At 42.3% G+C, this 26,870-nt stretch overlaps 1 protein-coding gene across 10 annotated transcripts in view; it reads left to right on the plus strand.

Moving 5' to 3' along the window:
- Positions 1-26,870, plus strand: part of STXBP5 (syntaxin binding protein 5) — a 146,831-nt gene that overhangs the window by 109,039 nt on the left and 10,922 nt on the right. For 4 of the 10 annotated variants that reach the window (XM_004467633.5, XM_058307619.2, XM_004467635.5 and 1 more), the window contains 6 exons: positions 8,483-8,533; positions 10,241-10,282; positions 13,020-13,259; positions 13,942-14,311; positions 14,594-14,759; positions 22,798-22,909. In XM_004467633.5, the coding sequence (XP_004467690.1) occupies positions 8,483-8,533; positions 10,241-10,282; positions 13,020-13,259; positions 13,942-14,311; positions 14,594-14,759; positions 22,798-22,909 (981 nt within the window). The remainder of the gene's footprint in view (positions 1-8,482; positions 8,534-10,240; positions 10,283-13,019; positions 13,260-13,941; positions 14,312-14,593; positions 14,760-22,797; positions 22,910-26,870) is intronic. The other 6 variants (XM_004467634.5, XM_058307620.2, XM_004467636.5 and 3 more) reach the window with 3 other exon arrangements.

Here is a 26,870-nt window from a genome sequence, read left to right on the forward strand (position 1 = left end):
GAAGAGTTGGTGAGCCTGGAGACAGGTAAAGAGAAATTATATAGCCCGGAGAACAAAGTAAAGAAGGGGGAGAAAATGGAACAATTTCAGTAACGTGGAATGTGTCGTGGTTTCATTGGAGGTCCAGAAAATTAAAAAAAAAAAAAAATCAGGCAGAGAAAGTATTTGAAGAAATAATGATCAAAATCTTCCTAAACAAGTGGAAACATCAACTTAAGATCCCACTGAACCCAGTCAGGAAGGTGCCACGCCAGCAGCACCCAGGCCGCAGTCAAGCTGCTGATGACAGCCAGAGAGGACCAAAGATCCAGGACACACAGGGACACAGAGGCAGGGGGCAGGACAGTGTGGCGGATAAACTGCCCCAACATATGTGCAGAGAATATAAGGTGCCAGCCAGAATGTGCTTAAAAGTTAGAATGAAATGAAGACATTTTGGAGCTGAAGACTGCTTGTCACCAACAGACAGTAAAGCCAAAGGGAGATTGATAGGACTGGGGATGCTGGTTGGTGAAGGGTGAAGAGCCTGGAAATGGTAAAAGTGTGAGCAAACAAAAGACTTGTCTTAATTCTTTAAAAACCATTTCACCCCTGAAAACCAAAACCACATTGTATATGAGGGTAGGGAAATAAGTAAGTGTAAAATGTACAAAAACAGAATCAAAGGAGGGGAAGTTAAGGGAATTTTATTGTTGTAAGGTTTTCACATTTTGTATGACTAGGTAGACTGTTCCTTATACATAGCCTGTGCTAATTTGAAGATGCATATTGCAGTTCCTGTTGACTACCAAAAGTCACAAAGAGGCCATAGCCAAAGAGCCAATGAGGAATTAAAATGGAATTCTAAACTTGTTTCAGTTAATTTAAAGACAGAAGGAAAGAAGGAACAAAATGAGTGGGAAAAAAGATGGGACAACTGAAAGGAAAGACAAAAGTATACTTAAACCCAGCCATAGTAATGGCTACATCAAATACAAATAGACTGAACACTCCAGCTGAGAAGCAGGTATGAGATTACTTTGAAAGATAAAAGCAAAACTCAATTATATGCTTCTACAAGAAAGATACTTTAGTACCAAGAAAGAGTTGGGTTGAAAATAAAAGAATGGAAAAGCATATAGGGAAGAAGATGTGGCTCAAGCAGCTGGGCTCCTGTCTACCATATAGGAGGTCCAGGGTTCGAAGCCCAGAGCCTCCTGGTGAAGGCAGCTGGGCCGTGTAGTGAGCTGGCCCGTGCGGAGTGCTGGCCTGTGTGCAGTACTTCCCTGTGCAGGAGTGCTGGCCCACGTGGAGAGCTGGTGCAGCAAGATGACACAACAAAGAGACACAGAGGAGAGACAATAAGAAACATGGCAGATCAGGGAGTTGATGTGTGGCATAAGAGAATGATCGCCTCTCTCCCACTCTGGAAGGTCCCAGGATCAATTCTCGGAGCTGTCCAGTGAGAAAACAAGCAGACACAGAAGAACACACAGCAAATGGACACAGAGAGCAGACAACGGGGATAAATAAATAAATCTTTTTAAAAACATATATAATGGAAACTATGCATAGAAAGATGACATCTCTGTTAATATTTGACAGAGGTATGTTTAAAGATGAAATATTGTCACACATAGCCATTTAATAATCATAGATCAATTATCAAGAAGACATAATAATACTTAAATGTGTGTTCACGTAATAACAGCTGCAAAACCTGATGGTACTGACAGAAATGAACAAATGCACAACCAAAACTACAGATTTTAGTACCCCCTTTTTAGTAAGTGATTGAGCAACTAGATCTTGACCTAATGTACATTTGTAGGATTCAACACCCAGTATATTCTTTATAAGAATATACCATGTTCATCAAGATAGACCACATTCTGGGCCAGAAAACAATTTTCAGCTGAAAACTGAAATCTTGTACAGCATTTCACACTTCACACACTTCTCTGCACTGCCTGATACAGTAGCTACTAAACACAGGTGGCTACTTTAATTTTTATTAAATAAAATTTAAAGTCCTTTTCTCAGCCATACTAGGCACATTTCTGTCCCTCAGAAGTGTCATATGCTTTTACTGGATATTAGCACAGAAAAGAGCTTTTCCATCATCCTAAAAAGATTGTTGTGCTACATGTTTTTGAAAATCTAAAAATATTTGGAAATTAACTCACTTCTGAGTAATCTGTGGTTTGAAAAAACCAGTGAAAATTTTAAAGTATTTTGAACTGAATATAAGGCATAAAGAAAATATTTTCTTTGACTGCTTCTACTAGAATAGTTAAAAGCAATGATCTTAAAACTCCACCTTGAGTAGAAGGAATGAAATAGTAAAAAGCAAAAATCAATGAAATAGAAAACAGGTAAGAGGAAAATAGCAAAGCCAAGTTGAGGTTTTTCAACTGAGATGAAACTCTTAGCAGAACTAGTGAACCAAAGAAAAGAAAATAGAAATAACTAATATCAGGAGTGAAAGAGAAGATAATCACTATACATCCCACAGACAGAAAGGATATAGTAAGGATATTAGAAACAACTCCATGCCCAATACTTTTGGCAAAGTAAATGAAATGGAATTTTTTAAAAAGACGTGACACAGGATGAAATAGAAAAATCTAAAGAGCTCTGTATCTTTATAAAAAATTGAATTTATATTTGTTCAGCCTTCCACAGGAATCTTCAGGCTAGGCTTCCTTATGAATACTGTCGAACATTTAGTGAATAAATAAACCTGTCTTTCATAAACTCTTCCTGAAAATGAAGGAGGAAGGACACTTGTCACTCATTTTTTGATGCCAACATAACTGATACTAAAACCTGATGGACAATGCGAGAAAAGGAAGCTACAATCTGAAGCCTTTAAACGTAGACACAGAATCTAACAGCACATTAGCAGATTGAATACAGCAGTACATATGAGGAAAAACATGATGACCAATTGTGGTTTATCCAAGGAGTGCCAGGTCGATTTCATTTGAAAAATAAGTTATTGTAATTAACCCCAGAATAAAAGTAAAAGAGCCTCATAGTCACTCAGTAGATGCAGATAAAGCATTTGATAAAATTCAACACCTCTTTATGATGAGAAGGAAGGAGTCCTCTTAACAAACTGGAATCTAGCAGGGGGCATGCACAAGGAGTCTGCAGTTCCTACAGAATAGCTGATGAAACTGAACACCTTTGCCCTAAAATCAAGAAAAGTGAGACTGTAACCTCACTGCAATACTGGATCTCAAACAAATGTGGTAGGGTCAGAAGAGGAAAGACTGGAAAGGAAGAAGTAAAACTCTGCTTTTTCACAGGGGACGTGGTTGCTTGCTGGGAAACTTAAAGTGAATTTAGCGAGGTTGCAGGGTACAGGGCAGCAGAGCCAGGTTAGGCATCTTGGAAGAAAACGCAGACCAAGCCCAGGGACTGGGGTGCTGGTGCTGGAGGCACCATCTCTAGTTGAGAAGGTCACTGTTAAACTGAGCAGGAGCCGAGGAGTACAGCGCTTATCTGCACAGTGCTGATGAAATCAGCCAAACGCATAACGGGTCAAAGAGCCCGACACGTGGAGAAGCCGTGGTAAAGATCTAACTTGAAATCCATCCAGACCTACAACCAGCAGTAAACCTTTGTGCAAATCACAGTTACAACAGGGAGTGCAAGTGTTTAAAACTGGGAAGTGTGGGAAGCAGTACAGCTAGTGCAAGTCAGGACACGGGGGCCTTTGTTCCTTGGTGAGGAAGAGAGCAAGTTTCCTGATCTGTCACAGCTGAGAACCAAGTTGATGCTACCTGAGATTGAAGCACACAGTTATAAAAATGACTTCAGCCTCTTAATGGTTTTCATAAAGCACTTTCTTACTCTTAGGAAGATCTTTTAAGAAAGAATGTATTTTGTAGTAAAGGAAATATGATTGAATAGTTTCACCTTAGTTAAGTTTAAGTAAAATTAAATTGTCAATTATCTAGTATTATATTTTTATGAAAAATAATCAGTGGCCATCTATCTGTAGTTATACAAAGATGTTCAACCAGAAATGGTTATTTCTGATTAATGGGATGTAGGATGATTCAGTGTTTCAATTCTTTAATTAATAATGAATATAAAGTCTTTTTTATAAGAATAACCTTAACTTGAAAATCTAGAAAATATCTGCAAAGACATTCTTATTTCTGGTACCATCACCACTTCAGGTTTTCCCTCTTTACACTGATATACCTGTGAACTAAAGAAAGACGTGAGCATTCACAGGGTCTGTAGAAAACAGGTAAGGCCAGGTGAGTACACATGCAGTGGTGTGCTGTACCTTGGACTCGTGCTGACACCGCACGCTGCGTTTGCCTCGTCAGGGAGAAAAGGGTCAGATGGTTTCCTGCTCCCCTTGAAGAGAAGGATGTCCATTCAGCCTTGCTTAACACAGGTTTTAATTCCATGAATTAAAATCCCCCCCACCCCCCCACCCCACACAAAACCAGACAAGTTACATTCAAAGGTTGGGGATAATCAGCCTGGCTTCAGATTTCGCAGCTACACTATACAATAAGAAAATAGAACTTTTGAGGGATACAGTTGTGAGCTGAGACCCTTTTACACTTTGCCAGTTTTTCTCTGATGCTTGTTTTTCTTTGGTTTTAGCTAAACAGAAATTTAGAAAATATGCTTGTATGCCCTTCTTAAAAAAACACCTGAAGACATACTGTGAAGATCTTGGGCAGAGAGGGATGAGAGCTTTGTACTGGCATTAGTTCTCCCTTAAGAAACTCTAGCCTAAGGATGTAATCTAAAATATATGCCAGTATTTATGTGCAACATTTTTTGTTGCTTGATGTTAATTTATAGCAAACTTGAAAAATTCCTGAATGTGTAGTTAGTGGCCACATGAAGAGATATACAGGTATTAAAACATATTCACAGATAATGACGTGAAAACATTTGTTTTAGTAAGTGAAACGAACACAATACAGATTTGATATATTATTAATCTCAAACATGTAAAGAAAAGTAGATTTTTAAAAATGCCTGGCAGGAAATATGCAAAACTACTGTCGCCTCTTGGTTATGGGCATCAATAGTGATCTTTTACCTTATTTTCCAAAATTGCTATAAAGAACACGTAGTTTTTTAAAATTAAAGATAAAAACAGACTTGTATGGGGCAACAGTAAGCTCTTGTTAATCTGGTACTGTCTGAATCTATTAAGAGGATATTTCTGTCTGTCATCTAAAAACTCAAATTCTTTGCACTGAAAAAGAATATAAGCTTTAAGGTACTGTGGGAAGAAGCTAAAAGACAGTCTTTGATGAAAGATGCCCTACAGAAGAATTTTATAGTGTTATTTCATCTCTTTGAAGTTGTGGAAAGTCAAAACTGATACCGGGTGGAAAAAAGTCAAAACAGCGGCTGTTTTTGGGGCTGGGGGAAGGATTAATGGGAAGCAGCCTCGGTGACTTCCGAGTGATGAAAATGCATGTCTTAAGAAGGGTTTGGGCAAACAGGTGTACATGCTGTCAGCTCAGTGTGTCTTTGCTGAAGATGTGTGCTTTTATATGCAAATTTTACATGAAAAGATTGAGGAACATGTTTTATGAAAATAAGAAATTTCAAGTGTTCTTGGCATTGTCTCTACACCTCTCCGATTTAGCTGAGACGGGCATAAACCACCCTGTCCCTCTGTAAGTGGAGCTGACCACCCCACCTCGAGGCCTGCTCTCCTGCAGACACCTGGCGGCGGGGGGGGGGGGGGGGGGGGCGGTGCGCCTTCTGCCTGTGCCTGCGTGTGCGAGCAAGTATTTCAAGTGTGATAAGCAAGGGTCCCTCTGTCCTGGGCCCACCTCCACATGTGCTCCTTACAGCTGTGGACTCTATCCTCTTTATGTTGCTTGATGGCTGCAATTAATACAAAATGATCAAGATTAGTCCTAACATTGCCATTTCAAGTACTATATTCAAGGAGAATGCTTAAATTTATAGCCAGTTTTTAGCAACCATGTGGTTCTAAACACATGTCAGTTGAATGACAGGTTGACCAGGTGACTATGGCTCTAATCATTGGCAGTTGAATTACTTTGCTTGACCAGGTGACCAGGCTGTGGACCTCTAGTTGCAGACTCCATAATGAAATAATTTTGCAGCTTTTATAATAAAATTGCTGTATTCAGAGAATCTACTTCATCATTTTATATGGGGTTTTTAACAATATTGCTAAAATGTTGAAATACGATCAACTGAGCAATTATTTGAAAAATAGTTATTTTTAGTTTGAAAGATAAAGTACTAGGCAAAAGAATCTATGGGAGGGATTAACTTGAAGTTTTTGGAAATATTTAAGAAGTTAAATAATTTCTAGTAGAAGTCCTAAGGGAGATCTAAACCATGTACTTCTGAAATTCAGAAGGAAATTTTGTGCTCCTGAGGGTTTTTGGCAGACATCTACGTATGATTATGGAAAGCTTTAATAGATAAATTTTTCATTGATAAAATGTTTGGGTAGTTTGGAAGTTATTCAGGTTCTTTGTCTTCCTTGCCGTGTTTAACTGTTTATTGAATATACTTTTTGAAATGAGCTTGAGCATTTGCACTTAGAGCGATTCATGGCATCCTGTGCTAATGTCCTGAAGTTTTTCCTCACATCTTGTTTAAGTTATTTGGGACTGTTAACATTGAATTAGGAGAGGAGAACATTAGGTTATTAGCAGGTGTTTTACACAGTGTGGGGGATTTAGTGCTGTCTCTTTGGTCATTTGTAATAATAGACAGCGTTGTGCCCCAGGTGCTGTCCCCGTGCTTTGCTGCATCGTGTTACAGAATCTGTACAACGACATGAGGTGGGGACCATCCTCCTTTTAGAGGGGAGGGCCTCTGAGACCACATGAGCCCCAGTGGTGGCCTGAGGACAGCCGCCACCCCGAGGCTCGCACTCCCGCCCCCTGCAGACCTGAGCCCGCTGGCTCAGAAGCCCTGTGGCCTCCTCGGTGCCCTTCCCAGCTTCTGAGTTTTCCTGGCTCTTCCCCCGAAGTTGCCTTTCCTGCTACTCCTGGCCCCTCAGCACACGGCTAGAGCCAGTGCGTCCGCGGGAGGGAGAAACCAAGCTGCACCCAGCAGGAGGGTTGAGGGGCAGCTCCAGGCGACCAGAACGGCCCATTCAAGCCTGACGGTGGGCCTATCATCCTGTCATCCGTGTGGAGGGGCCTCCGCGGCGCGCCCAGGGCAGGAGTGCTGGCCGGCCTGCCTTGCTGCGCCCGGGTGCTGGGTGCCAGCCTCCAGCGCCTTGCAGAAATACTCGACTCTGCTTCTGGAGGGCTGCTGGGGAGGTACGAGAGCTTCTACTTTTCAGGAATTGCATATCAAGTGGGACCAGTTAGCCATAGACTTCATTTTATTATTAAATTGAGGTTAGGTCAGGGTGAAAATGGGAGAACACTGATTTATAAGTTTGACCCACTGTTGTTTTTTTAAAGGGTGCTAATTAGATTAATGGCGCTTAGAAGAGAAAACCTGTTTTTGTTTTTTGTTTTTTCCTCCATGGCCCTTCACAATTTGCCTAACGCCTCCTAACACTGAATTTGTCATTTTTTTAGATGTGGAAGGTATAAACTATGACTGGATTTCTCTTTGTTTCCATGGCGCCCTTAAGGAATAGCAGGGTCTGTGCTTTAAATATCTCCTAACACTCCACAGTTTAACCCAGTAACTGCTTCATGTATTAACTAACAAACGCTTTTGAAAATTTCACATAGGAGCCGCTGTTCTGTTATGCACGTGCTGCCACTAACGCAATAGAAATGGCTAATCATGCCTAACATATTCCTATTAAGGCAGTAACTGAGTTGGAGGATAGAAAATGAATTCCAATAAATTTATGCACTCACTTTTTCATTAGGCTAAGTATGCCCAGAAATTGAAGTGCCTGCAATCCACATTTTATGTAAATACCATTATTTTAAATTGTAAGTTTTTTGTTCTTCACTAAAATGGAAATGGAAATGTTAACTTATTTCAACTAATAGATGACCAAAAATATACTTTGATTTGATTGCCGACCTAGGTTTGTCCTATATTCTAGAAATTTACTTTAAAAATATGGAGCTCTGTATCTCTGAAGATAAAGACCTGGAAAGACTTTGTATCACCTACCCAAACTCAGTCCTGTGCTTCCATTGTCCTTATGTGCAGTACATTCCTTCAGAGAAATGACTATTCTTCTCTTAGAAATCCCAACCCTTTCCTGCAAATGTAAGGAATAATTGAATGTCAGAATTAAAAATATCTCCTCGAAGTAAAAGCTTCAAGGACACAAAGATAGTAAGGCAAATAAAGTACAAACATTTTAAAAATAAAGTAAGACTTATTTTAATATTTTATTTTATTACTAATCACATTTTAATTAGCCCAGCATCTTCATTTGGTACTAAAAGTATTCACTTTTATTTTGAAAGATCCTTTGGTTTTAATAAGCATGTATCAAATATTCTTCCGAATTTTGAAATTGTATTTTATCTTTCAGCAAAGATGTCAAGGAAGTTAAGCTTGCCTACTGACCTAAAACCTGATTTAGGTAAGTAAAAATTAAATAAATAACCACAGTAATTCAGTCCCAATAATGGGAAGACACGTAGGAAATCACAAGATTTACATGTAATTGTTGGCGAGGTTGTCATTGGAAATCAAGTCTTAAAATTACTAAAATATGTTATGATTAAACATTTCCTGGAATAAGCTTTGGAGTGCCATCTTTAAATTAAAAGAATTACAATACAGATTCTAGCAAACTAAAATTATAGATTTTCCAGCTCTCTCGTATTTCATCTCTAAACAAAACCTACCATGAGATTAAATTTTGTATATCAGATTGATTTTTATTAAAAGCTGTTTTTATCCTATTTAATCATCTGAAAACTTTCTTAGAATTCTAAAATTTATAAACTTACTTTAACATGCACTTAATATTTTTAAAATAAATTGTTTTCGATACTGGAGTGAATGTCCTATGTCAAGGATCCTTGCTGTCACTGTCACTTTGTATTCACAAGCTGGGACTTGCTCCTGCATAGGGACATTTTTTCTGCACCTCACTCATGGTGAGAGTAGGGAGATGGTGCCACACGTTCATGTTGCTTTATGTTCAGCTCAGAACAGCTCCCTGACATCCAGGATGGTGACAAGTGACATTGCAATAAAGGTGAAAATAGGATTTCATGTAAAAATCTAAAGCCGAGTTTTTTAGATACATTTCCATTTCAGAAACTTCTTTTGCCTTTACTTGAACAAAATGAGTGTCTTTGAAATGCCTTTGTCCTCCAGCATCTCCCACCGCCACCACCCACTGTCGATTTTTTACTCCCTGCATACCTTGACTATCTTATTGTGCATGATACTTCAGCATCCCAGTTTTAGCCTTCCTGAATCGTCGTTTCGTCACAGATGCGCTGTAGGAAGCTCACCCTTGGCTGGGCGTAGTGCCACACCTTCCCCGTAGAACCTGAAGTTATCCCTGGTGGGGGGGCCGGAGCCTGTCCTAGCCTGGAGGGCAGCATCCCTGCTGGGGAGGGGAGGGCGTAAGTGGGACCCCTGTGTGCCCCGGGTTACATGGCGCAGTTTTTCTTAGAGAAAACAGTTTCTAAAAGGGCCCTAAATTAGTTAACTAGTTAACTACTAGTTAACGTGGTTTTGTGTCTTCCAGTATCTTAAAAATTTGCGAAACACATGTGAAAATACTTTAAAAACTAGTACAAAAGCAGAACCCATTATTTTTAAAAGAATACTCAGATTTATGAGTACTATAAATGATTTCATCCAAGTTTGTACCCCGTGCCTTTGCAGGTTGTCTTTATTCAGTTTGGAGTTTGGTGTGTGCCCATGTGTTTTAACTCCTTAAGCACGTTGTCACTCTGACTGATGCTTAACTTGAAACATTTTCCATGTTGGGCAAGCAGTTTTCCTTCAGGTTATTCTGCTCCTGGAACTACTTTTTTGGTAGAGGCTCTTATTTTAGAATCTTGGCTGCTTTATTGTTTTACGTTGATCAGCAGGTTGTGGGAAAAGCCAGCTGTGTCGATAGGCTCGAACTGTCAGATGCTGCAGTGGCAGCTGAGGTGGTAGAGCCGCCCTGTGACTCTGGAAGCTTCTGTGAATAGAATTCACTTTTGTTTATGGGGAGATGGTGCAGCGCTGTGCTTTCACTGTAGCTGCGCCATGCCAGAGTCCGTGGGCCTCGAGCCGGGAACCATGGGTGACATTATTTGCTTTTGGTGTCACTTTTCAGGTGTCAACCAAGAAGGCAAGATGCCAGCTGCTATCTACCTCGGTATGAGCTCGTTTCTTACACTGATTTTCACCCTGCGCCTAGTCGCCTCTCGGCGTTACGTTTTGATTTGGGGGTCAGGGTTTTATAGTATGAGACTCTGCCTGGGGGGTCACACAGACTTTCCAGGCACCCGAGGGGAGCACGAAAGCAGTGGCTTTACGATGTGGCCTAACTGCAGGGGGATGGGCAGACCCAGGGCCATCTGCCGTCTGGGGTTGGTAGTGAGCAGCTGGACGCTGGGGACGGGGCTGCCGTGTCTACCTGGAGTAGGAGGTGGGGAGGTCTGGCCTGGATGGAGGCACAGCCTCTGGCCACGTCGTGTCACTTGTGCGATCGTGGTGGGGCGCTTTCGGGGCTCTCGTGTGGGCTCAGGAACGCCATGGCTCTGGGCGTAGCAGCCTGGCTTCGTGGTAGCTATCTTTAAGCCTGCTACCAGGAGAATCAAATTCCAGTTGTTTAGCTTTTCTGATTCTAGGAATCAAACCACAGGGACCCAAGGCATCTGGTCTTAGGAGAAATAATTGCAAGCTGTCACTGGTGAGCTGCTGGGGGCTCCGCCTTCTTCTCAGGCAGTCCCAGGCAGATGGTGTCAGCAGCCCTACTATCCAGTTCAGAACTGATTCTCATCCAGTCCATTTTCCCAGGCTAACTGAGCCTTAGGAGTTGGTTAATCTTATTTTTATAGTAAATAACATAAGCATGCATTGTAGTTTATGAGCTTTGTATAGTTAAATTAGCCTGCTAAATTAAAACACTGTTTATTTGGCTTATGACTTAACACTGAAAGTGTAGATTGCTGTGGATCACCTATTGTAATTTTAACAAATACAGAAAGATTTTTCCCACGGGTCTTTTATTTTGTCAGATCTTCCTGTATCGTTCATTTTCGTTGTTACTAGGTCACATTCTAAAATATTTCAGTTCCCCTTGTACTGTATGTATCTTAAGTAACAAATACGTTTGACACTGGGAAATAAATATTTGTTATTTTACTAAAATAACTTTGAAAACTCTAGGGAGTTAATATTTGGCATCGGTATCACATTACAAACTTATCCAGTGTTGAGCTATTGATTGTGGAGGGTATTTCGTTTTCAGTGAATCATTCTTTTCTGCTGTGTCATAATCAGTAACAGGAAACAGTCTCAGGCCCAACGACGCTGTTTCTGGAAAGTGCATCGGGAAGCGGCTGCACTGCTGTGGGTCTGGGGGCCTGTTGTCCTGGAGGCAGCTGCGGTCATGCCAGAGCACATAGATTGTTAATTGGGTGAAGACTTTTCAGTCTCTGTGAATCTAAATTTTGATTACAAGAAGCTTTTTATTGGGGGGGAGTGTATAACCAGGACTTAGTCATAATATATATACATTTTTTTAATCCAACCCAGAAGACATTTTCCTTTTTCATGATTACAGTCATTTCTTTTGAGATAGTGATGACAGTGCGTCATTTGAGGAGCATGTTATTGAAGTGAACAGTAGAAGCTGCTGAATATAGTGTGCTGATGGAGGTGCTCTCACCTTTAGGTGGGTCTCCACCAGGTGTCACTGACCATCTTCTACACCCAAGGCAGCAGCGGGTGGTCAGTTTAGAATGAGGCGAGGGAGAAAGAGCCTGCCCTCAGCAGATAGGCCCAGGCAGGGGCAGGGGGCCAGGTGAGCACAGGTGTGTTTGGAGAGCACGGACAGCAGGGTCTGCAGGAGCTCCTTGTGGAGGGTCCTAGGCCCAGAATAAGGTGATAAGCACCATCAGACAGGTGGGCAGGAGTCTTCACGGGCTTTGCTGGCAGGTGACCGCTCCAGTGCCTGGCCAGACCTCCCCAGGCTGTGTGCAGAGCGGCGTGTGCAGTTGCCTGGGTGAGAGGCGTGGGGCCAAGCAGGGTCTCAGACAGAGACGTGGGTCTAGGGTGCCTGAGGGCACAGGTGTCCCTGCAGGTGTGCAGGCAGGAGAGGGGGCATTAGACCACGACTCACTCTGGTGCTTCCTGGGAGAGCAGAGGACCGTTGATGTAAGTGGTGCGGTGAGAAGTCAGTGCTGTGGGAAGTGACGTGTCTTGATTTCCCTTGTGAGACGTGGCAGGAAAAAAGCCCAGGAAGCATTGGGAAGTGTAATTTGGAGGGAGAAGAGCCAGAACTCAAGCTGACTTGGGAGTGGCCGCGGAAGAGGCAGCTACAGCGGGGGGTCTCCCTGTGCTTCCGGCACGGGCAGAGGGGTGCTCTCGATGCCAGAAGGGTGAGCCCGTGCCCAGCACATGGTGATAAAAGACCCTGGAGGCAGGCGGCCATTGCAGAGTGGCATTCAGGGAAAAAGGGAGCTAAACTTTATCAATAAACCTTTCCCAGGTCCAATTTGAAAAAACAAACGCCCATCATATAATAAATTTGAAACTAGAATCCGAGTACTTCTAAGTACATTTTTAAGAGGTACGAAACTAAGAATGCTGTTTCCTCCTGCTGCCCAAGCTCAGATTCTATTGCCAGGTGCAGAGCCAGCACCACAGGGGGCGAGTGCGGTGAGGGTGGAACCTGCAGGGAGCTGCGGGGAAGGGTGGCCCTGACCCTTGGCTGAGCAGCATGAAGGCATGTTGCTTTATTCTCAATGAAAAGGAAACTGAGGTTAAATACACTGTAGATTTTGTCATTTTGCGGATTTGCTCTTTGGCCAAATGTATAGAAAAAACCCAGTGTGCTCTTTTATGACTCTCGCCGTCTCATTCTGGGCGTTCTCCATCCATTTCAGATGTGAAGGATAACTCCTTCAGCCCGTCCCGGAGCTCCAGCGTGGCCAGCATCGACAGGGAGGCCCGGGAGGCCATCTCCGCCCTGCACTTCGCCGAGACGTTCCCCCGCAAGGCCGACTCGTGCCTGGGTCCCTGCCTGTGGGTCGGCACCACGCTGGGGTCGGTGCTGGTGCTGGCCCTGGGCCTGCCTCCGGGAGAGGAGCAGCGGCTCCTCCAGCCCGTGGTCGCAGTGCCCAGCGGTGCGTCCCCTGCGCTGGCCGGGCTCAGGCAGGCTGGGGCCCTAAACCTTGAGCCAAGCGAGGGTGGCACGATGGTGAATGGAAGGAAGGACGCCTGGGACAAGACTTAGAGTGTCACTAATGTGTGCAGCCATTCTGGCCTTGAGTTATTTAGACGTCTAGGGTGTGTGTCACATTAAAAAGTAAAAAAATACAGGTTAAACTAATAATGTATTTTATTTAGCCCAATATATCCAAAGTGCTATTACTTCAACTCATAATCAATATTTTTAAATTATCGAGATATTTTTCATTTAATTTTTTTGTACTGAGTGTTCAAAATGTGTGTATTTTAACCTCACAGCATACCACTTTGAGACGCAGTGGCAGCTTGTCCAGTTACCCTAAGCCTCTCTGGTAGCGCACTTGCTAGAAGGAGAGGAGGAGAAAGCTGGCAGCTGTTTACTTATCTGAAGGCCAGAGAGAGGTTTGCAGAGTTTAATAAACCGCGACCATCAGGTAGTGATAGTGATCTAGTTTTATCGCAGCTGAAGTTTGAATTCTGTCCTCCAGCTAATCATGTGCACTTTCAGTTCGGTGTGCGCTCAACTTTTTTTGAGTGTTTACTGTGTGTCACAGGTAGAATAAGTTTTTAATCTCTGAATTTGAGCATTTCAGACATTTGCTGATCTGTGTGCTTTAGGTACTATGTTGCGGTTAAAAGGTGCAGTTTTGAGAATGGCTTTCCTGGACAGCACGGGCTGCCTACTGCCACCTGCACACCTGCCCTGGAGAGAACACAGCATTCCCGAAGAGAAGGAGGAGAAGGAGAAAGCAAAAAAGCGGCGGCCCGTCTCTGTGTCCCCCTCCTCTTCTCAGGAACTTGGTGAGAGCCAATATGCAGTGATTTGCTCTGAAAAGCAAGCCAAGGTCATTGCGTTGCCAGCCCAGAGCTGTGCATACCAGCAGAACATGGTGGAGACCTCCTTCGTGCTTCGCGGCGATGTCGTGGCGCTGAGCGCCAGCGTCTGCCTGGCCTGCTTCTGTGCCAATGGCCACATCATGACCTTCAGGTGAGCACTGGGTGGGAGGAGGTTGGACGCAGCACCGCATCTCCTCCCTCATGTTGAATCAGGTTTGAAGCTTGTATTTGTTTACAGTCTTGCAAACTGGGGATTTAATTTTCTTTCAGCTAGTAGTGAGTAAGTAATTGAAGACTACAAGCTTTTTTTAAATCTCTCACTGAAATAAATCACAAGGTTTCTAAGGTCTTTGCCCTTTTTGCATGCTGGAATACTCTGGTCAAGCCTAAAACCTGCCTTGTCGTCAGTAACAGGCGGGCTTTCTCCCACCAGCCTGCCCAGCCTGAGGCCGCTGCTGGACGTGTATTACCTGCCACTCACCAACATGCGGATAGCCAGGACGTTCTGCTTCACCAACAATGGGCAGGCCTTGTATCTCGTTTCCCCCACGGAAATCCAGAGACTCACCTACAGTCAAGAGACCTGTGAAAACCTTCAGGTAAGGAGCAGCACGCTTCTGGCATTGCTTCAGAGGTGAGGCATTCTGTCAGGCCCCACACTGCGGGAGCCACGGGCGCCTCCGGGGAAGCTCCCCTCCAGGGAAGCTCCCCTCTAGGAAGTGTGAAGGGTGCGCCTGCTCTGAGGCTGCTGTGACGGCCCCAGGCACTGTGGCTCCCCTGCTGGCTAGGCTCCTCTCACCAGCGAGGGTCCGTCCATCTTATGCCCACTCTGCATCTAGACTAAAGGTCTGTCCTGCACACATTGCAGAAATATCTTTTTAAAAACAGTGTGTTATGTGAGGATAATGGTATCTGTTTGGATGTGTACACATATAAGAAATAAAGGGTTTTATTGTTTTTCCTTGGAATGTTCTTGCTGATTTATTTGAGAGAGACTACAGGCAAATACTTGAAATAAAGAGCTGTGTTTAAGTGTTTTATGTGCTTACATAATAGAAATCAGTTTAGCTTCATCTTCTAGAATAAAAGTACTCTCAAAATATTGAGCTCAAATAAAAACAGATACTTGATATTTAGAGAAAACCACTACATGAAAGAACTTCACAGTGAAAGCTTTTGCAGTTAATCTCCCTATTTTTCTTATAAATTTGCATTGTATCTTATATTTTTAGAACATGAGCTTTAGAGTCAGGAGCACTGAACTCAAGGTCCAACTTTGCTAGGGACACAGTTACATCATCCTAGACAAGTTAATGTCTCTGAAAATTCTCTCATCCTAAGAATCGCTTCAGAACAGTAGGGGTCAGCGAGGGTGGGCTGCAGACTGAAGGAGATGGGTGTGCAAAGCACAGAACACTCCCGGGCCAGTGGCGTCGGCTGTCACTGCTTCCACAGCTGGCGCATGCACCGGTTAGTGAGTCCTGAGAGCAAATCACAATCACGGATCTGATAGTTTAGGCTGAAATTCCCCAGTTACATTTGGATGAATTTTTTTTCAAAGATTCCCATACTTTTGAGTTAAATTTTTGCTTTTTATGGGAAAGATAAACTTTAAAGTTTTGCATTTAGTGTTTCCTTTCACTCATTAAATGTTAGTCTATTAGGAATGAATATAGATATCCAACTGAAGAAATTTCTGATTGACTTTGATCTGAAATGTAGCCTTCATTCAACATTAATTCAAAACTTCATTTGCAACATCTCTCCTTATTTGTCAAAAAAAATCAATGGCAGGGAAGCATTGAGATTGCAAGGTGATGAATTTTGTTTTTTTTTATTTTTAGTCTTGGAATAATGAAAGTGCTCTAAAAATGATTGCAGTGGTGAATGGACAAATATGTGATTACACTGAGTACGACTGATTGTACACTTTGGATAGATTTATGCTTTATTAATATTTGTCAGTAAAAGTGATTTGTTAAAAAAATGATGACCATACACTTTACCTGTTTATGTTTAAACGAAATGGTCTTTTAGTACTAAAGTACATTTATTTTCATAATTATCTGGAACATGCCTTCATGACATGAAGCTGAGGATTTGGTGATAGAATGTTTCCTGTGGGCAGTATTGACAGTTAATTTGCCTCTGTATTTCCAGCACTTAGAAATAATGCCATGGCAAATGTGTTGAATGAAAGAATACCATAAACTTCATGAACAGTGTTCTTTGGTTTCTAGAGTGCCCTCTAATTAAGATTTGTTTCATGTTAACCAAAAGAATGAAGGAGAGACCTGTGAGCACTATGGAATATAGGAACCAGTTTAGCCCTCCTGCCTGCAAGAACCAAAAATGCAGGCAAAATGCACGGAACAACGGACCTTAAGACGTTAGAAGTGAGGTTGTGAAGGGACGTCGCCCCGGGAGGCAGTGTGCCAAGGCGGGGAGCCCCGGCAGCGCCTCCAGGAGGAAGCTTGGTGGGGAGCAGGACTGCGGCGAGGCCTGGCGCGTCCCAGAGGCCATGTCCTCAGAGTCCTTAGAACCCGAGACCCCATGGAGTGAGCTGCACAGGGGAGTTCCCAGGGCGGGCGGGGTTCCAGAGTACCCGGGAGCGCGCCTGCTGGCAAGCAGAGGGAGCCTGCTTTGAGAGGCCAGGAGCAGGGCCCCTCCCAGCGGGACCGGGAAGCTCGTGATGCCAAACGCGCGCTGTAAAACGCGCGCTGTAACGAAGCACCAGGAGCCGAGTAGCCTAGGGCAGCAGAAGTTTTCTCTCAGTTCTGAAGGCCAGAAGTCCAGAATGGTCGCGCCGAGTCAAAGCCAAGGTGTCTCCCTGGGGGCTCTGGGGAGAATGCGGGCATCACTCCCATCTCTGCCTCCCAGTCATGTCACCTGCCCCTGTCTGTGACGTCCTTGTGAGGACACCTGTGACTGGGTGAGGACAGCTGCCCTGTAATCCAGCGTGCTCTCCCTGTGCCAACACCTTCCTTCACCTTCACAAAGACCCTCCTACCTTAGGAGGAAATGTTTGCAGCTTCCAGAGTTAGGACTGATGTGCCTGCTGGTCGTTAGTCACCCACAGCAGTGGAGTTGGGGAGAGCACTCAGGAGGTTCTTCCCTCGTTAGTGAGGAAGGACTAGCCCTCCACTGAGCACTTCCCTGCCAGCAAGTCAAGGCGTGACCCAAGGAGTCAGCCCATCCCCAGGAAGCCAGCGCAGTGTGCGCCCTCAAGGTGACGATCGGTGCTTGACGTCCAGCCAGAACTGCCAGGTGCACAGGGAGATGGGACGAAATGGCTTATAAGGGGGAGACTAATGGAAAGAACCAAATTGGCCAGCACAGATGTTAGCACAGAGGGACATTAAAACTGGTTATAACTGTATCCGAATGTTCATAAAGTTAGAGACATGAAAGATGTAGAAGAGACCAAAATCTAACTCCTAGAGAAAACAACTAGTGTTCGAGACAAGAAATATATTGGATTGGATTAACAAAGTAGACATTTCAGAAGAAACACTTAATGAATGTGAAAACAATTGAAAAGATAATTGAGTATCTAACAGTAGTATTTAAAGGTAAATTTATAGATCTAAAACTCCTATATTAGGAAAGAAAGTTCCCAAATCAATGATCTCAGCTTCCTCCTTAAGAAACTGAAAAATGAAGAGCAAATTAACCCAAAGTAAGCAGAAGAAAGAAAATAGTGAAATTTCCAAGTAGAAATCAATAAGATAGAAAACAGGAAAAACTCAATTTACCAGTATCAGAAATGGGAGAAATGACATTACTGTAGATTCTACAGATAGTAAATGCGTATTAAGGCAATATTATGAACACCTTTTTGCCGCTAAAATCAGCAATTTAGGTGAAATGGAGAAATTAACCTGAAAAGCACAAATTACCAACCCCACTCAAGAGGAAATAGATAACCTGAATAGTCCTATATCTGTCAGAGAAATTGAATTCGAGGTTAGAAACTTTGGACAAAAGAAAATTCCAGATGTCTTCACTGGTAAATTCTGTCAGCATTGCAGAGAGAAATAATACCAATTCTGAACAAACCCTTCCAAAAAAATTGAAATGGGGAATACTTCCTAGTCTAGTCTATGAAGCTAGCATTACCCTGATGGCAAAGCCAGACAAAGAGATTACAAGAAAAGAAACTGAGACCAATATCCTTCAAGAATATAAATGTAAAAATTCTAAGCAAAATTTTAGAAAATTAGAGTCAACAGCTTATTAAAAGGGTAATATATCCCAGGAATGCATAGTTGACTTAACATTTGAAAATCAATCAATGTAACTTGCCATATTAAAAAACTAAGAAAAGAAAAAGCATATGACAAAATCCAACATCTGTGCTATTTTTAAAAACCTACAACAAATACTAGGCTCAATGAGGAAATATTGAATTATCTCTCCCAAAAACCAGGAAGAGTGAGGGCATCTGCTCTCACCACTTGTACTCAGCATTGCTGCTAAAGGCTGGCCAGCACTCCTGAGCCAGAAGAAGAAAGGCGTGAGCAGCTACGTAGAAGTCTAACGGAATCTACCAAAAAAGCTACTAGAACTAACAAGGAAGTGTTCAGTAGGGTTTCAGGGTATGAGATCAGTATCCAAAAATCAGTTTTACTTCTCTATGCTAGCAATGGAAATTTGGAAACAAATTTTAAAACAATGCCATTTACAGGAACAATAACAATAGTGTGAAATACTTTGGGATAATTTCGACAAAAGATATGAAAGACCTATACATCAAAAATTGTAAAATACTGATGAAAAAATTAAATATATAAATGAATTTAGATATGTACCTTGCTCATGGATCAGACTGAATTTTAAGATGTCGTTTCTCGTAGTATTGATCTATAGGATCCAGGCAATCTCTGTCAAATCTCATCAGGCTTTTCTGTAGGAATTGGCAAGCTTACTCTAAAATTCATGTGGAAATGCAGGGGACCTAGAATTGGCAAAACAACTCTTGAGAGGGCTAATGCTCCCTCATTTCAAAAAGCAGTGGTCCAAAGGGCCTGAGATTGTGTCAGTACAGACCAAAGATTAGTGGAACAGAGTCCAGAAATAAACCCACCCATAAGTGGACCCGGGAATTTTGACAAAGGCACAAAGGCAGAATAGTGGAGAAGAGATCGCCTTTTCTACAAATAATGCTGAAATAGATACTGAAATTTAAAAATAAACTTGGATCCATGCCTGATACTACATACAAATATTTAAGGGAATCCTGGATCTAAATGTGAACTCTAGAACTTGTAGGGAAAAACATAGGAGAAAAATCTTCATTATCTTGCTTTAGGCAAAGATTTCTTAGTTATGATACCCAAAGCAAGAACCGTAAGAGAACAAATGGATAATTTCAACTGTCTTCAAAAGACATTCAATAGAATGAAAAAAATAAGCTACAAACTGGAGAAAAATCTTGGCAGAACATATATCTGATAAAGAACTTACATCAATGAAATAGAATTATTAAACCTCAACAGAAAGAAGACAAACCACTCAATAAAAACATGGACAGAATACTTGAACAGACGCTTTACTATGAAAAGATACTTCTTTAAGGAACTGCAAATTAAAATATAATGAAATACCATTAAACACTTCAGAATGGCTAAAATTGAAAAGACAACCATGCCAAGTTTTAGCAAGATGTAGGGGATCTAGAACTCTCAGTCACTGCTAAAGGAGACGTAAAATAGTACAGCCACTTTGGAAAACAGGTTAGCAGTTTCTTTAAAAGCTAAACATTCACAAACCCTAAGATCCCGCCATTCTACTCCTAGATTTTTACCCAGGAGAAAAAGTAAAATGTTCATAGCTCCGTTATATGTCCTGGCCCCAAAATGGAAACTGTCCTTGTCATTTTCACCCAGCAAATGGATAAGCAAACTGCAGTGCATTGGCCAGGGGCCTGCTTCCCCGGGGAAAGGACTGGGCTACCAGGGCACCCAGCGACTCTCAGAATAACAACACAGAGTGAAAGATCCAGGCAGAGCAGCACCCTTTTCAAAATTCCATTTTGATAGAACTCAAGAAAAATGCGAGGAAGCATTTGAGCAGTGACTTGGAGATCAGTGGTGGGAGGAAGATTTTACTGAGCGTCACAAGGAGACGCGATGGTGGATGTGCAGGTATAGGCACATCACAGTTTGTCCCTTGCACACCTTATTGTGTGCAGTTTATGGTATGTCACTTACATCTCAGTAAAGCTGTTTTTTAAAAAATAGCAGATTCTAGGGCCTTTTACAATTGTTGAGAGGCAGTTATACAGAAGTAAATGTTTATACAAAGAAGTACTGGGTTTTCTTTGTACGACCTTATTCTCATCTCTTGAGTGAAAACACAAGAAAAATTTGCATAGGTTACTTTTTCAGGTTAACAATTTATTTTTATTTATTTGTAAACCTTAGATAAAACTTAGCATAATCATAAAGAGGTAGAATATACCACTTAATTTTAAACAATTAACTTTGATAAACTCAAGTTTTATTTATAAACAAAATGCCACATACTTGCTGTGAAAAACTGATAATTGTTGAACTATTAAGCTTCTCTTAAATATACTTCACATTCAGTATTGAAATTTATTGCTGTTTGTCATTGAAAGTATTTATTTATTCACTCAATTTTTACAAAATAAGGTTTTAATGAAAATTGCCAACTTCAGTGATTATTTGATCATCTGTAAAAGAGTCTGTGGTGATAACCAAACCCCATACATTGACAGTTCACATCCTGAGTTCTAAATATTTCCTTGTAATTTTGTTCAGCTCCCCGAGACAAAGGAGGTCACAGAATCTCACATCAGACAGTGTATTAGTATTTGTTCCTGTATATTTGTTCATACTTTGAAGTGTTTAAAAAGACCAAGATACCATGTCAGAAATAGTTTGCTGTAAGTTGAGGTAGGGAGCTGCTACAGGAAGTGGAAATCGCTTTTAGAGTTCACCAGTATACTAGTCATTTAACATCAATCACCCTAAATAGTCAGCTTAATCATGGTTAAATCCTGTTTACAGACAGGTTGTTTTAATGTATCCTTTTTAATACCAGTGTTTCCCTCACATCTTGCGCCAGGACTGTAGGCGGTGCAGACTGGCAGCCGTTGAGGCTGGACCCTCCACCCTCCGTGGGGCTGTGAGGCCTGACTTGCGCACTCTCTGTCGGTTTCACGTCTCTTTGTGATGTGCAGACGAGTGCCTGCTCTTGGCACTTGGCGCATTCGTTGTCTTTGACCCCGATGAAGTTCCTCAGGTGGGTCTTGTGTCTCCGCTTTCCAAGTGAGGAAACCAGCCCTCGGAGGGCCGGCGGCAGGGGAGGGGGCGCGTACGCCTGGCCTGCCGTCCACTGCCCGCAGCCTCTCCAGAGCCAGCCAGCATCTCTGCTTTGCTTGCTGCTTATTTTGAAGAACTAAGCTGATTAAATCTCAGATGAGCCAAGAGGGGTAAAACAGGGTTCTAAAGTGAGGTAGCGGATGGTAACCCCTAAAAGATGCTCAGGTAGTGGTAGCTGTTTGCCCTTACTGTTGTTTCATCAGTTTAATGGGTACAATTTAAATTAAAAACAGCGGTGTAGTCCAATCAAGACTGGGAATATGCCTACAGTCGCCTTTGCTCTGTAGTCTGATATGAATGTAAACACATTCATGGCTGTTGGTGTGTCCTTCACTGGGTGGAGCATGGCAGTGCCGGGTGTGCTCCAGAGGAAGGAGCGTGGCAGTGCCGGGCTTCCTAAGCAAGGCTCCACGTGCCCAGGGCTCGCGGCGCCCCCTGGTCGTCAGGGCGTGTCTGCGCACCCATGCCCTGGGCACGTTGAGCCTCTGCTCAGTGCAGGGAAGAAGTCCGGCCCTGCTGGAAACGCAGTGCCTGTTTCGTCACAGGCCCTGCCCAAGCCAGAGCCGCGGTGCTCCCCGACCACGGTGCTCCCCGGAGCTGCGCGGCCGGCCCGCTGCTGCATCTTCTCCTATGCAGAAGCCCCCATCCCTCTTGGTGGACAGCAGCCTTTCTCCTCCCCTGACTTGTATCATCTCTGCTCCCTGAAGAGTCTTGACAATAATTTCAGAAAAATGTGACAATATGGAAGGAAGTCTTCCCATTTTTCTGCCAGATTTCTCAAATTCAGTTGTATGTTGGCATAATTTTGTTCCTACCATATGTTTGTCAGGGAAGAAATCATTGGTCTTTCTTAATTACCAATTTCCTGACACAGTGGAAGGTTGCAGTTCCAGATCTGTGAATCATCATCATTACCCTGGAATTTTAAACTTGCTGGTAGAAAATGCTCTTTCTTGCTGTAGAGGAAAGTCTAATTATATACACTTATCAGTTCTCATTAGTAAAAGTTATGTGAAAATTTTGTCATAGAACTTAGAATTTCTTACCATTCAGACAGGAGTGTCCTTGCCCGTAGGACCAAGCAGCGGCCCTGGGTAGAGACGTCGTCTTAGGAACCTGCTGTTTGACTCACGTGGTGTGTCTTGAATCTGATCATTCGATACAATGCATTAATAGCGACTCTCAACCAGTAATTCTCTAAGCTTAAAGAGTTTACAGTGGTAGTTTTGTGACTTATAGTTTAGTTTCCCTGAAACTTTAACAATTAAAACTTGTTTTGATTTTAAAGGAAATGCTGGGTGAACTCTTCACACCTGTAGAAACACCTGAGGCACCAAACCGGGGATTCTTTAAAGGCTTATTTGGAGGTGGTGCTCAGTCCCTTGACAGAGAAGAGCTGTGTAAGTTGATGATTTAATGTGGCTACTATACGTTTAAAAGAGAAACGTTCAAGCATACCTGTATATTACGATCAGTTTTTTATTTGGAGGTGGTTCACAGTCCCTTGACAGAGAAGAGCTCTCTAGACTGATTTATTTAACATGGTGATCTACCTACAGAACAGGAACAGTCGCGCATACGTGTAAATTATGTTCAGTTTTTCCTCTTTGGTATGACATAATTAAAAAGCATGTTTTAGCAAAATACATAAAATTATTTTCTGGCATTCTGTCTCAAATTAGGGAACTATTGTGACCCAAAATCAGAATAGCTTCTGGTGGCTAAAAAGGATATTCACAACTCTAAGTGAATAATTTAGAAAATATTTTCTTTATTTCTATTAACTGTGATTTTCATTATTATTTTAATGCTCTGCCTTTGGTTGGTGACCTTAACCTTGAAACAGTTTTCATTTAAACATTCATTCTATCTTACAAACCCCCAAATCTATTCTACCTGTAGTAGAAGCTTATTTAAACCAGCAAAATTTGGTTCATTTACTTCTTTCCACATGGTTGATGCCTGTTGGTTACTTGATCCTTGAATGAACCAGTGAATTAGTGCATGCCAGGTCTTTTCAAATAGGAGCTATTACCAGTCCTTGAATTCCTGTTTCTTTCTTTGCTAAAATATTTTAGGATTTTGGCTTCGTGTTTGTTTGACTGACTAGAAAAACCGTGACATTAAGTAGGAGGTGGCAGCGCAGTTTCATTTTAAAAACTTGTTCATGGGATTGAGTTGTGGTTTCAGTTAAAAAAGGACGACTGCTCTTCATGTGTGGAGGCTAGGCACTTTGGGATTACATTTTCACCAAGGACAGTTGATACGCTAAGCACAGATGCTAAAGGTCTGAGTATCTTCCTATCAGTTTTTTAATCCATGTGAGCAATAGGGAGCTAGTAAGGCCTCGAGGAGTTTGAACAAGGGGGAGTGTGCATGGACAAGATGGGGCCCTGGCTCCCTGGGACGAGCAGCTTGGGCCACTCCCTCCCTGGAGCCTGGCCGGGTTCGAGTAGGAGCTGGGTGCCAAGACGCTGAGCCCTGACTGGGCAGGCAGGTGGGGATCTAGGGCAGGTGTGGGTGGGAGCCCTGGTAAACAACCACCCACCTGGCAGGGGCTCCCGAGACTGCCGCTTCCGACGGGGTGGCCCCGAGGTAAGCATGCTCACACACTCCAGCCCTGAAGCTCGGCTTCCAGAAAACCTCCAGCTGAGACCGCGCGCGTCCCTGGCACTGGGAGAAGTAAATGAGAATATTCACAAAGGAAGAGAACGTGTTCTAACGTCTGAAATTAATTCTGTAAATAATTTTTCAAACATGTAATCATAGATGACCAGGAACATAAGGAATCAACACTGTGATCAGTAAGACAGGAAAAGAGCAGCAGGTGAATCACAGGCACTTTGGATATTGGAATTATCAGACATGATTATAAAATTATTATGCTTATTGCGTTAGTACCATTCATACATGCCTGAAAATGTTATCAGAGACCTGAAAACCATAAAAAAATCATTGTAGTGTGAAAAAATTAAAATGAAATTCTAAACTGAAATATTAAAAAATTGAAATGAAAAATTCGGTGGACAGCTGAGAGAGGATTACATTATTGAAAGATGGGTCAGAATAAATCACCCTGAGTACAGTACAGATTTGGGAACAAAAAAAATATAAAATACAGAGGAGAGGCTAAAGGTATAGAAGTTGCAGTGAGAGGATTTAACTTTTGTTAGACTTTCTTGAGAAGGAAATAGAAAAGAATATGGAGGAGAATCAATATATGTAGAGATTAAGACTGAAAATTTTTTCAGAATCATTGAAAGACATCAATTCACAGTTAAAGAAACCTAATGAGTTCCGAGTAGGATTTCAACAACAAAAAAGTCATACCTAGATATGTCATTTGGAAATGTAGTAAACCAAAAACTAAAAACATCTTTGAGATGGCTATGAAAATTCATAGATTACCTTTTTTAAAATCAATTTTATTGAAACATATTCATAAACTATACAGTCCATTTAAAGTGTACAGTCAGTGGCACTTGGTATCACCAGAGTTGTGCATTCATCACTTCAATCAATATTAGAGCATTTTCAGTACTTCACCAAAAAAAAAAGAAAAAAAAAAGGAAATGAACAAAAGGGGAAAAAAAGACCCATCCCTTAGTAGTTAGCTCTCAACATAGATTACCCTTTGACAAGCCACAGAAGAGAATGTAATTTACAGCTGTATGTCAGAATGTTTGAAAATACCAAATTCCAAGAAAAGCAAAACCTGTCAAAAAGACAAAGGAAGAAAAAAATCTGAATAATCTAGTAACTATTAGGTATTGAATGAGATATCTATGAGAAAGGAAAATTAAAAAGGCAAGGATCACTTGCGACTATGATATAAAATCTGAAACGTAATTTTAACATGTCCAATCCAGCATTATGTAATAAGAATAGTATACCAAGTTTGAGCTGTTCCAGGGTTCAAAGATTGTTTGTCATTAATAAAACAGATCAATCAGTAATCTACCCCATTAATAGATTAAAGGAGGAAAATCACACAACCACCCAAAAAATGCCAAAAAAAAGCACTTGTTTTAGTATTTAATATCCACCCATGATAGACTCCTAGAAGAGAAATTGACCAATTTTAGCCACAAAACATTACGTTTAGTTCCAAAAGCCCCTCAGGAATCTCACACTTCATACCAGAACCTTAAACGATCTTAAAAACTTTTCCTTAGAGCTTAGGAAAGGGATATAACGTCCACTGCTGAAGTTCCAAGAAAGCGTGGACAGGGCGGGAAATCACATAAAAAGTGGAAAAACTGGGAAGGAGAACAAAACATCGTTGATATAACAACACATACATATGTCGGAAATCCAAAACCGTCTGTACCTAAATTGGTAGAAATAACAGTTTGGCAAAGCTCCTAAATATAATGTCAGTGTACAGAGGTAAAAACTGAGTTTACATTAATGTCTAAAAATGAAATGTAGAAAATACTGCTTATAACGGATGCTGTTGTCTTAGTGGCCCAGAAGCAGCACCCCTTTTACAGCCCTACATGTGGACATCAGTGGGCCCTGCTCCCATCCTGGGGCCTTTTCCAGCATCCAGAGACCCCCACATTCACGGTGCAGGGCCCCTACTTCCACTTCCACGGCCAGCAGCGCTGAGTGTCCTCGTTGGTGTCCGGCTCCCTCTGCCCACAGCTAGAAAGAGCTCCTGGGAGAAGGGACTCAGGTGACAAGGCTGCGCCTCCTGCACGGCGCAGCAGCCCCCACTGGGCACTTCGTCACTCTGCAGAGTCCCTTTTCCTTCAAAGGTTCCAAGAATGAGAATGTGACCAACTTTGGAGACCCGTTGTTCAGCCGACCACAGATCGTATCCCGAAGTCAAGGACTTGTAAAGAAAGAAGTCATTGGAGATGTTCAGGACCTCCATGGGGAAAACGTGGAACTCGTTGAGGGACTTTAGAGGTGACCCAAAGAAATGGAGGGATATTCCTGTTAAAGAGTAGACTCAATAAAAGAGAGCAGTTCTTCCCAAATTGATACATATACTCAATCCAGGTCAAATCATGTCCTCCACCCATGCACCCAAATTTTGGTGCTGATTCTGGATTCTAAGTGGAAATTTGAAGAGCTCAGTATATCCAAGAAACACACTTTTGAAGAAACAGAGCACATTGGGAGCACTTTGCTTCTCTGGATTCAGGACTTATTATAAAACTAACCGTTAAAGCAGGTGACGCTGGCGCAGCGCATCGTGGGCCAGTGGACTGCTTGAGCAGAAGGCAGGGCCCAGCGAGCACTCGTGCTCACCACGCCCACTGGGTGTAAGCACCCAGGGAGGCGGCTTTAGGGGCTCCTGGGCATCCAGACAGGGAAAGAAAGGAGAGGAACCTCCACTTCAGAGCAGACACT

Source organism: Dasypus novemcinctus, chromosome 11, assembly GCF_030445035.2.
Source record: "Dasypus novemcinctus isolate mDasNov1 chromosome 11, mDasNov1.1.hap2, whole genome shotgun sequence".
NCBI classification, from domain to species: Eukaryota; Metazoa; Chordata; class Mammalia; order Cingulata; family Dasypodidae; genus Dasypus; species Dasypus novemcinctus.